The 12860-nt window shown below is 37.7% G+C and overlaps 1 protein-coding gene across 6 annotated transcripts in view; it reads right to left on the bottom strand.

Moving 5' to 3' along the window:
* The window catches only part of LOC124723232 (serine/arginine repetitive matrix protein 2), a 290135-nt gene that overhangs the window by 234069 nt on the left and 43206 nt on the right, over positions 1-12860 (bottom strand). For all 6 annotated transcript variants that reach the window (XM_047248421.1, XM_047248422.1, XM_047248423.1 and 3 more), the window contains one exon: positions 968-1126. In XM_047248421.1, the coding sequence (XP_047104377.1) occupies positions 968-1126 (159 nt within the window). The remainder of the gene's footprint in view (positions 1-967; positions 1127-12860) is intronic.

Below are 12860 nucleotides of genomic sequence, written 5' to 3'. Positions count from 1 at the left end.
GCTTGTTATTCTAACAGGCGTTTAACAGCTCAGCACATAATGCCACAAACATAAAATGCCCCATTTTATTTAGTGTAATGTCATGAAAAATGTCTGCTGGAACTTATAAAGGTATCACAAAATAACCATTTTGTGGTAATGAGTGGACGTGAATGTATGTGTATATGATGGAGCCATTGCCCATACAGCTGGCTGAACCTTGGAGCATATTTACACGATCTTCACACCTGAGAGAGTTGTTAGCAGAGGTCAGCGTGACCATCCTGGTCACCTGATTTGTCAGTGTGTGATTATTTTGTGTGGGTAGCCCTCATGTCTAAGGTGCACTACAGTAACCCTCATAGTCTTCATAACAGCAGCACATTTTGGATGAGACTTTTCAGCAATTCCAGCAGTCCAGCTTTGATCTGCCTTCAGCAACTTGCTGACCAGGGACCAACAGTCCCAAGAGGTGAATGGCGGTCACTTTCAATGCCTGCTACAGTAAAGTTAGTAGCATTTCTTTTCCTCTGCTGTGTTTGTTTGTACCTTGGAACTCTGTTCTCCGGGCCACTTTTATTGCCCGGCTCTGTATTATTTATGTATTGTGTTGTAAGAAATTTTTATTTCAGACAGATTCTCACTAAATACAAATAATAACAATTTGAGCATGACAGTTACAGAAGATCTATGTTGTGAACTTCAACTGTTGCCGTATAATCCACAAATTACCATACTCTTGCAAAAAAAATTTCTTAGTTCGATAGCAGAATCAATGATAGAAGGTAGTATGAAAGTGTTTCAGCAACAACTTTTTACATGACTTAAAAGGTGCTGAGAAGTAAACATCTGTAATGATTTTCCATAGTTCCTACAAAAGAAATATAGCACCTCTCTGTCATACGACAACAATCACACAAAGTGTTAATTAGCACATATTTGTTTGTATTACTTTAATAGCTTACAGAATAAGATGAAATGCACTTACCTTTGACCACTGTTTAAGGCATGGGCAGCAGAAGTAGTGCTGACATGAATCCGGTGTGGCTACTTCTCGATTTAGTAGGGAAACAAAGCAGATAGGGCAGTTTGCTTGAGTATCATCACTTTCACTTCCACTGTCAGAAGAGCCCCCATAAATGTAATTCTGAAAAAGATTAACGCTTCACATAAGTTCATGAATTATTCAATATAATTAAAAAGTGTAGTATATTAACAGTAACTGTCATCGATACCTGCAGCTCGAAGGCTGTATATATATATAAAAAACAAAGATGATGAGACTTACCAAACAAAAGCGCTGGCACGTCGATAGACACACAAACAAACATACACACAAAATTCAAGCTTTCGCAACAAACGGTTGCTTCATCAGGAAAGAGGGAAGGAGAGGGAAAGACGAAAGGATGTGGGTTTTAAGGGAGAGGGTAAGGAGTCATTCCAATCCCGGGAGCGGAAAGACTTACCTTAGGGGGAAAAAAGGACAGGTATACACTCGCGCGCACACACACACACACACACACACACACACACACATATCCATCCGCACATACACAGACAAAAGCAGACATTTGTAAAGGCAAAGAGTTGAAACATCACACTGAAATCCAGTGATGCCATAAAATGATGCTGTAGGTATTAATACAACATAGTTCATATTTGGTATCATCAAATTTATCATGATAATTTTGTTATGGTGTGGAGAACCACAAGTGATCATCAACAATCACTGTCCATATTATCTAAGGGTACATTCAGAGGCAATGTTGCTCCAGAGAATGGTAGGGAATATTATTTATTTATTTATTTATTTTGTACACACTATTATGCAGCTTCAATAAATTAACCCAGATAATCCTGTCGTCCTTCTGGAAGGACAACATCACTCTGACGAAATTATTTATTTTTGCGAATAACGCGTTGTTGCAACGGATTGTGACGCATTGTTATATGACGTAGGCAGAGTCAGTTGCACGCTGCGACAGTCAGTTTGACGCTGTCGTTCATAGTGAGTGAGAAACTGTGTCTTGAAAATAGGGCCGATTTTACCATGTACGAACTGACTGACCTTGACATCAATGGGTATGCATATTTTCTTTCATATTGTGTCAATAATTCTGAAACTTGTCATATAATATATTAAAGAATTAACCTATATTATTGATGGGTTTATATTACGATTGAAAGTTTTCGTCAGTTGTAATTCAATAATGTTTTCAACTGTCCTTCCAGAAGGACATCAGGGTAATATGTTGTCATTTTGTATTCACAGAAAACGATGTTCACTGATGGAACTTTTGGACATGTTAGAATCAAAAGATGAGGAAATACCTAATATTGGTGTGAATGTAACATTACACCCTCCTCTAAATTCAACTGATGACATAACAGATGAAGATTCGGGTGCTGAAGAAAATCCAAGTGCAGAAAAATTACCAGCAAGTCAGCTCAATGCTACTGCGCTTCGTGATTTGGCCATTTCTACCAATTTTAATGCTGTGAATGCAACAAGGAAACAATCCTTTACCTCTGATGTTGTTCCAGGACCCTCCAGCAGTACAAAAACAGCAACAATAACAACAACCACCACAAACAAACCACCAAGGCTATCGAAGAATAAAGTTCTAAATTTCAAGCAATATAACTGGAAAAGTGGTGAAATAGTTAATCCAACATATGTATGGCCTCTAATGTTCACAATAGCAATGAAGAAAAGGCGAAGACTGCTTGAATATTTCCAACAGTTTTTTGATAACAAAGTGCTTCAAATGATGGTCACTTACACAAATCAGTACGCAGCCAAGAGAAACAGACTAGGTGATTGTTCAGAAGATGAGAGGTTGGTGTTTATTGCAATACTTCTGCTAAGTGGATATGTAACAGTGTCACGCAGAAAGGTGCACTGGCAATCAGATAAAGATGGTCACAACGACCTCATAACAAATGCCATGTCCAGAGATCGATTTGACTTTATCTTTTCCAATTTGCATGTATGCAACAATGACAATTTAGATAATTCAGACCGTTTTGGGAAAATCCGCCCATTACTGTGTATGCTGAATGATAGATTCAAACAATTTGCACCTCACGTGCAGCATCATTCTGTCGATGAATCGATGGTCTCATACTTCGGAAGTCACGGGTGCAAACAATTCATAAATGGGAAACCAATCCGATGCGGATTCAAATTTTGGTGTGGAGGCAGAATTGGTGGATATATTATTTGGCTCGAACCCTACCAAGGACCTGGCACGTGTAGTAAGGATTATGAAACGAAAGGTATTGGGTACGGTGTGGTAATGACTTATGTTGACCAGTTACTTCCACATGTTCCATATCGAATATACTTTGATAACCTCTTTACCAGCGTTGAACTACTACATGACCTAAAAGACAGGGGCGTGGAAGCAACATGAACAATAAGAGGAAACAGAGTTAAGAATTGTACTCTATCATCTGTAGATAAAATGATAAAAGAAAACAGAAGATCATATGAAGTTTGTTCTGACTCAGCATCTGGGATTTCCATTGTACATTGGAATGACAACAATGTTGTTACTGTAGCCACCAATTTTGACAGAGTGCAACCACTACGCTCTGTAGCATGATATTCTAGGGAACAAAATAAAAGGATTACCATGCCTCAACCTAACTTATTACACTCCTACAATACTCATACGGGAGGCATAGATCGAGGTAACCAAAATGTATCCATATATAGATGCTCTATAAGAGGGAAAAAGTGGTATTTCCCGATCATTGCACATTTTATACACATTGCAGAGCAAAATGCCTGGGATCGTTACAAGCACAACGAAGAACCCATAGATCATCTGACATTTTGTCGTCAAACTGTCACTGAAATTCTTGAAAGTAACAAAAGAGTCACTACCAGCAGGGGACATCCTAGTAAGAGGGCAAAACTAGATTCTAGATTTGATGGAAGAGAACATTATGTTGCTGAATTACCAACAGACAAGATAACAAAAAAAAGGAAGCACTGAAATGTCGAAGTTGCCACAAAAAAACTACTACTATGTATGTAAAATGTGATGAACCACTTCATGTTTGTTGCTTTTTGTCTTATCGTACTAGTGCATAAAATATGTGTATAGGTTATTTTCTTTGTTTTTTGTATTTATTAGCTGTTATAGCCCATAATTCAAATTTATTTGTGTTTATTTGATAGTATAAAAATCAAAACAAGTTAATTGTGCAATGTCATATACTTTAAAAACATGTTCCCTTATTGTCCTGGCATCCTTCTGGAAGGACACCCATTTTTGGAAACACTAAATAAAAATAAATACTCAAAATTGTTTTTACTTTCTTCCTTACAACCTTGTGTATGAATGTAGATAAGATATAAATCAATTTTGAAAAACATATAATTCAGGACTATCTGGGTTAAAATGCATTTTTATACATGTATTTCACAAGTGCTGCAATTTACTCTTTTCTGTGTAATTTTATTTTCCACAACTAGTTTCGAGCAGGGCTCATTTTCAAGCAGCACATGTATAAAATGAAGTTTATATATATATATATAGTTATTTATTGTTGGACACTATTTACTTACATTTACAAGGTTATTAATGTTATTTATGATATATGACGATTTGCTTTATTAAATTTGTGATGCCACTGCGTAACTCTCATATTATCTATCTATTTTTATGTCAGTGACTGCACTTTATTATCTTTGGTGAAGCCAGTTTTTGTTCAATATAGAATTCAGGGTCATCTTTGTCAAAGTTCTCAAACTTACTTTCTTTTTTTTCTTTTAAGTGTGTTGATCTATCTCCACTATAATGTTCATACAGCTCCCCTTTTCTGATCTATGAAGAACTGAAAGGTTATTGCTTATACGAGTGCTGTGCCAAAAGTTTTTACCCACTCTTAAACCGAAATCCTGCTGAAAATGGGTCTATTTCAGTTGAAAACAGCATTATTATTATTATTTTATTATTATTATATATCTATGCGCATGCTCACGGCAATTCCCCTATCAATGGATTTTAAACCACACTGCAAACGATGAGGGAGATGCAGCCAGTGCTGAGTCAGACACAGTGCAAAATGAATCTGGTGTGCTGTGATTTTCATGCAATGATATACCAGCAGAAAAATGCTCCTATAGGGACCAAAAAATGTGAATATGTTCCTGTGTATTTAAGAGAATCTGACTGAGAAGTGGGCTACCAGCTGCCTCATTCTACCTTCCTCAGCACCTTTAAAAACTTTGGGAACAGATTCACACTTTTTCCACAAGTTCCAACTCACACACACACTAGTCCACCATTGTAAGTTGCTCATACCCATCCATTCCCAGTTGCCCTTTCTCACCCATTTATTCAGCCCAACTCATTGTCATTACGTCTTTGTGTCTTTCTGTCACTGTCTCCTGTGCCACAGCCGCAGTCCCCTTCATTCTATCCTACTACAACTGTCTTCTCCCACTGTCACTGTCTCCCTGTATATCACCAAAAAGCTGTTCTTATTGCTAATATCTCATTTCTTTCTTCCTACTCCTGCCCCCTCTTCTCACTATCACTATCTCTCTCTTCCTTGTTGTCACTGACATATACTCTGTCTCTCATTATCACTGGCTCTCACCCACTTCCACTTTCAATTTCTCTTTCTCTTTACTCCTCCCTCCTGGCACTGTCTCCTTCGCTCTTTTCTTAGCACTGTTCTGTCACTGTCAACTATGTTCCTTGTGTTCCTTGGCACTGATTCCCTGTCTCTCTCTCACCATACCATTGTCTACTTTGCTCTTTCTGTAACATAAGCACTGTCTAGTATCTTCCAGCATTTATTACTTTTCCATCACTTTGCCCCTGTCACTTTCTTCTTCTCTCTCAGCATAAAACAGCTTGAATACATTCTCATGCCAAAAGTTTTTGGAAAATTTTTAAATAAGCTGAGGAAGGTAGAATGAGGCAGCTGGTACTCCACTTTTCACTCAGAGTCTTTTAAATAAACAGACATATGCACATTTTTTTGTGCTCTCATAGGAGCATTTTTCCACTGGTTCCTCTTTTTCCCTGCTACAGCAAGGCATGTAAATAATATGAAAAATGTATTGGTCAGTAAAATTTAGATAGTTTACTTACAGTAAATTAAAGAAATGCAAAACTAATTTTACACCTCAGACCATAATTTTAATGCACAAAAATTTTGCATGTGCTTCAGTACAACATGAGATTAACAGGTGATAACAGAGACACTTTACAGCATATTTCTGCATACTAATTTTTGCCTCACAACAGATTTGACATGTGTATTTTACCTTGTAAGTACGATAACTTTGAAGCTCTGTATCTCAGAAATCAATAAAGATATGAAGAAAATTTTCACAGGCGATTGAGATTGGGATCTTAGGAATACCACGTAAAAATTACATCCATTTGTTGTGCACAGCCATCTTGGACTCTGCGGCACGGTTTTGGCACCCAATACACAAGCTTTTGGGGTTTTTCTCCATTATGGATAAAGATTTTTGCGAACGGGGAGATGGCTCTTCTAGATAAATACCTAGAGAACACATCACTAAAATCTGAGCAATTTGCTGTGGTTACTTATTATTCAGATTTCTACTTGTACCAGATTTTAAGTGTAAAAGTAGGGTAACTCTGAGCCTTTGTACAATGGAAACGGATAAAGATATCAAGAATATTTTCAAGTCTGTTCAGGATCTCAGGAATATGTCACAAAAATTTCAGCCATTTGCTGTATGTAGCTGTCTTGGAATCCTTGGCTGAGTTCTGGTCCACTGGTGACAGCAACAATATAGTAAAAAGCTATTTTCTTTGAAATTTTTCAAGAACTGCCCACAAACTAATGGTGCCTCCCATCAAGTCCAACACAGACTACCGTATTTACTCGAATCTAAGCCGCACTCGAATCTAAGCCGCACCTGAAAAATGAGACTCGAAATCAAGGAAAAAAAAATTTTCCCGAATCTAAGCCGCACCTGAAATTTGAGACTCGAAATTCAAGGGGAGAGAAAAGTTTTAGGTCGCACCTCCAAATCGAAACAAAGTTCGTCCAATTGTAATATGAGACACAATTTAGGTCGAATAAATGACGATACAGCTGCAGTAGTTTGGTTCGAGTCGTAAGCTTAGCAGTTACGGTTTACCAGGTAGCCATTGCTACGCGTCACGCGCTCCGTCCGTATTTATACGGATATCCTTCCTTTTTCACGTGCTTCGTCTGGTTTGAATTGATTGCTTATTTTTCTTTGATCTGATAAGTGCCGTTCTCTTTGTTATAGGTGTTTACGTCACTCTAAGCTGAAAATGCATTACTGTACTGTGTCATGCATTGTTTGTCGCATTCTGATAGTGCGTGTTTACGGCCTGTCGCCGCTCGCGGCGTGGCTTGCTTTTGTGCGTGCTACCGCAGCTTACAAATAAAAAATACAGAGGAATCGTCTCATTAGCGAAACATTTGTTGTTACTTACACTACTGCTTTCTTTGATAATGATCAACAAGAACCAAATAATAGACTGTGTATGATAGATGATGTTCTGAACGAAATTTTAGCAAAAATTTTTCTCCGTTTGAAAATCTTTGCAGGTGCCTCTTTAGTTCATTACATTCTGCACAGAAATTAGAGTCATCTTAGATTTAAAAATCTAGTCAGTTGCCGTGCTTCATTTCTGACTGTATCACTATCAGGCATAAGAATAATAAGAATATAAACATGACATGATATGTATATTCTTCCGCGTTTGCTGTTGTCTCACTCTAGTTTCGTAGTTTATTAGGCAGACAGGATTTAAATGAGATAGTAGCAAACATGAAACAATACATGGCAAAATGTTTATATTCATATTAATCTTATGGCGAAGAGAATACTACATGTGATTCACAATTCATAGAAGCTCCTATTAGCAACCATCTCTTATCACAGGTAGGAAAAAATTCAGAACGTAGAGTTGGCCATATTGACAAACATCCCAAACAGTCTTGCCAGTCGGATTTTCGTAGTACATTGAAATGCTGCTACATTCGAAGATTGTTGTTGTGGTCTTCAGTCCTGAGTGGTTTGATGCAGCTCTCCATGCTACTCTATCCTGTGCAAGCTTCTTCATCTCCCAGTACCTACTGCAACCTACATCCTTCTGAATCTGCTTAGTGTATTCATCTCTTGGTCTCCCTCTACGAGTTTTACCCTCCACGTTGCCCTCCAATGCTAAATTTGTGATCCCTTGATGCCTCAAAACATGTCCTACCAACCGATCCCTTCTTCTAGTCGAAGATCAACAATACAGAATTTGTATTTACTTCGTTGGATAATGTACCAAAATGCAGTGGTCGAAACTCTGGGCGGAGGAAAAAGGCTCGTCTTCCACTTTTTTTTTTTAAATTTATTTACTGACGCAGAGATTTTGGTGCCAGTATTTGTCTTTGTGCCTACAAAGCATGCCTGTGTTGCGCTACATATATTCGACGGCAGAAGTTAGTTGTGGCGGCACCCACCAACGTTTTTCAGAACTCCCGCTTGCTTTGCACTCGATTCTAAGCTGCAGGCGGTTTTTTGGATTACAAAAACCGGAAAAAAGTGCGGCTTAGATTCGAGTAAATACGGTATATCAAATGCAAAAAGAAGCAACTGATTTGCTCCATTTACCTAAGCAGGAGGAAGTATGTAATATTCATACTTTGACCCTGTACCTTTTCACCATCAACAGAACACAAGGTATTAACAATGGGAAATCTTGTTTTTATGCACAGCATTTTGGAACATATTAGGTAGGCATTCTGTCGCAAGCATACTGATGACGACTACAAAATGAAGTTAAATGAAGAAGAATGACACTCTTCTCCGGAATATATTTTTGGTGTACTGTCCCTTCTTTGGTCACTGTTAGAAATTAGTTTTGTGAATTTTCAAGGGATTGCGAGTCTATCAAATATGAACCTTACCCCAGTCACCCAGCAATGGCAAATGACCCAAGAAAACATTAATTTTGTGGGGAAAATGATTGAAGAGTAACCTCACCTCACATTTTATGACATTAAAGGGACTCTAAATATTGGATCAATTGTAGTGTGGATCATTGTTCATGATCCTTCAAGCCCCAACACAAGATATGCGTGTTGGATGCCACATTCTTTGAGAGAAGCCCAAAACAACACAAGAATGGATTGGAGTTATCTTATTCTTGAAAAATTTGACAAAGAGTGGTCCAAAGACACTGGTGACAAAACATGAGTGTGCCATTATGACTCTGAAAGGAAGAGGCAGTCTGCATTATGATGATTTCCAAGTAAGGAACCACCCATGAAAATTTCAGAGAAGTAGGAGCTCTGGAAAGGCGATGGTGGTCACTTTCTTCACCAAGATGGGTTATCTCACCTCTGTGAACCCGGACACACATCGTACAATCAATGCTGAGTGATATGTGATCAAATATCTGCCAAAAGTCACAGCCACATGGAGGTCACAGCACCCAAAGTTGATGAGCGGCACCTTCATCTGTATCATGACAATTTGTCAACACAAATAGCTGCCAGAACAATGGACTTCTTGCAGAAGGAGAAAGTGTGTGTGTGACCACACTCACTCTTTTCACCTGACCTGGCCCCATCGACTTCTTCCTGTTCCCAAATCCGAAGGAAAAGAATTTATGGGCAGCGTTTAACATCCAACGATGAGGCTATTGCAGCACACAACAGTGCTCGAAGAGACTTCCCTAAAGAAGCTTGGACTGAAACAATTTGTAAATGGTTAAAGAGGATGGAGAAATGTATAAGTGTTTACGGAAAGTATTTTAAAATATTGTAATAGTTATATTTTTTTCTGAATTTCTGCTAAAAATTTTTGGCGTTAACCTCATATATATTATAGGGTGTTATTTTTCGCAGAGATGGGTGCTAAATGTGTGAGGCTGGTTCCACTTTTGTTTACATGTCCCCTCTATCTTTTAAGAAAGTTTCATCCTGTATGTAGACCATATCACTGTCACTGTATTTAATTTTATATATTCCTGACTGGTTGTATTTTTTTTAGTTTTGTCTATTCCGAGTATTATGTTCATTTGAGTTTGTTTTCTGTGCAACAGCTATTTTCAAGATTAACATAATAAACGTGTAACTTGTTTTTTGTGAAACATTCCCTAAGTGCAGTAATATAACACACTTCTCTTTCTTATTTCTTTCTATTTTTGCTAATGTTACTTCTCAAGTTTCATTTGCATAAGGTAAAGGTGTCACCAACCTGAAGATTGGTTTGAATAACATAATGTTTTACTGAACATGGTCTTATTGGAGGTGGTATGCACCTACTTTCTTCTAACCTATGAACAACTTACCCTGTCAGTTACAGAGGAACCTACGGAGTAATGTGGACTTGAACCACAAAGCAACTCAACATTTTTCACATAACAAACATTGCCAGAGGTGAATGAAGTGCTAAATGACAGATAAAATTCCTTGGACTCACGACAGACCTTTGGATATACTGGGCTCAATTTACTACTGAGCTTTTGCACACTTGGCCTTAATTTTCTTCCTGTGTATTTTATTGACTATATCAAGACTGTAGCCATTATTGGTCATTGCAGTATAACCCTACTTTTCATGCTTCCAGAATTAATGTTTTCCTGATGTTTACAACATCTTTTATTGATCTCTTAAAATTTTTCTATGTTAACGTTATTAATTCACATCTGCTTTTCGGTTATCGTAACTGCAAATCTCCTACAATCTACACTTAATGAAACTATGTTCATGGACAGAAAGGCAACAATACAGTTGACATACGACACTGGCAAGACACTGACTTTCAAGTAGTGTTTACAAGCATTAGGCAGTTTAGCTGTCTTTAGTCCTGGATTGTCTAGTTCTGAGCTTTCTGATAGTGTTGTCTTCAGACTGAAGACTGGTCTCATGCAGTGATCTCCATGCTAGTCTAATCTGTGCAAGCCTCATCATCTCTGCATAACTACTGTAACCTATGTCCAATTGAAACCGCTAACTGCATTCGAGATCTGGTATCCCTTTACAATTTTTACTCCTCTCCCCACATTTCTCTCCATTACCTAAGTCAGCCCCAAAATGTCTCCTACCAACTGATCCCACCTTTTAGTTACCTTGTATTATAAATTTCTTTTTCCCCTCATTTTGATTCAGTACCTCTTTATTAGATATTCAGTCAGTCCAACCAGCCTTTAGCATTCTTCTGTAGCAGCACTTCAAAAATTTCTGTTGTAGTCTTGTCAGTGCTATACGCTCCAGACAAATACAGAAAAAACTTCTTAATGAGTTTATACTCAATTCAATAAATTTCTCAATTTCAGAAACACATTTCTTTTTTGCAATTGTCTGCCTGCATTTTATATCTTTATACTTAGCAATTATCAACCGTTTTGCTTCCCACGCAACTAAACTTATCAACTGCTTCTAGTGACTCATATCCTAATCCAGTTCCCTCCGCATCTCCTGATTTTATTTGACAATTGTCCATCAACCATGTTTTGCTCTTGCTGATGTTCATCTTACAACCTCTTTTTCAAGACACTATATCCATTCTACTCTTAATCGATAGAAGACGAAAGATGGAACAATTTGTGCAAGCAGTAATTTGTCTCCTAATACTGCCACACTCCTAACAGTAACTATATTGTGTGTAGTGTTGTTCACAGTTATTTGATTAAATTCTGTGTTGAGATGGGCTAAACTTCAAAATCGAAACGAAAGGAATCAACAAGAACAACTCTTCTACATAGTATTTGAACTGTTTCAAAAAAAGTAAATTGTATGAATATTGTTTTGGCAAAAATACACTGATTTTCAAGTAGACATTATTGTATAGTGTATTGTCTAACCCCCCACCCCCCACCCCCGAAATCAAAATATGTAGTGATACCAGAGATATGGTTAGGTTGGGACCTACATTGATTAAAATGACTGAGTGACACATGTAGCAATAATATCTAAGTAAACACCGTACCTGTCACACACTTTTCTGGTACTGCCTTTGGAATATTTCATTATGTTGCTACACATCTACATGCAAGTATCATCATTGCCATTGCCATGTGAAGTTGAAAAGTAAATAGGTAATACCTTTTTCCCTTTATGAATGTAGTGCAATGTTTTGTTGTTTGTTTTGGTCTTCAGTCTGAAAACTGGTTTCATACGGCTCTCAATGCTGTGCAAGCCTCCCCTTCTCTACATAATTACTAATTACTGCAACCTACGTTCAGTTGAATCCGCTTACTCTAGTCAAACCTTGGTCTCCCTCATCAGATAATGGTGGCGCAATTATTTCGGAGCATCATATTGAGGTCTTTAGCACCCACTCCTCCCAAGACTTCCTTCCATTACCAAACTGACAATTTCTTGATGCATCAGGAAGTGTATGAGCAACCAGCCCTTTCTTTAAGCCAAGTTGTGCCATAAATTTTCTAGTCTGGCTGCCTGAATACCCATTAGCTTTTCCTCACCCTTATCCAGTGCTGCCTATAGATGCCCAGCTGCCCAGGAGAAGTTACTGGAGTTCTAACAGCCTGCTTTGGATAAAAAGCTTCAGAAAATACTTCCTAACATTTAAATGGATATTCAATGTTAGCAAATTTCTCTTTTTCTCAAAAGCTATTCTTGCTATTATCAGTCTACATTTTTATCCTCTCTGTTTCAACCATTATCAGTTACTTTACAGCCCAAATGGGAAAACTCATCTAATATTTTCAAGGCTGATTGTAAAAATACTGTTGACTGGAGATTCGTTCTAATCTTATTTCAGAAAACAAGACAAGTACACCAATTCTATGTAGTGTATAACTAAATCTGGATCAACTGAACAAGGTTCAGTGTTGATACAACTTAAAATGAGACATGCCTGGCAAAACTGCTAAATAAATGGT

This window comes from Schistocerca piceifrons, chromosome X (genome assembly GCF_021461385.2).
Source record: "Schistocerca piceifrons isolate TAMUIC-IGC-003096 chromosome X, iqSchPice1.1, whole genome shotgun sequence".
Lineage (NCBI taxonomy): Eukaryota > Metazoa > Arthropoda > Insecta > Orthoptera > Acrididae > Schistocerca > Schistocerca piceifrons.
This window is presented reverse-complemented; position numbering and strand designations above follow the sequence as displayed.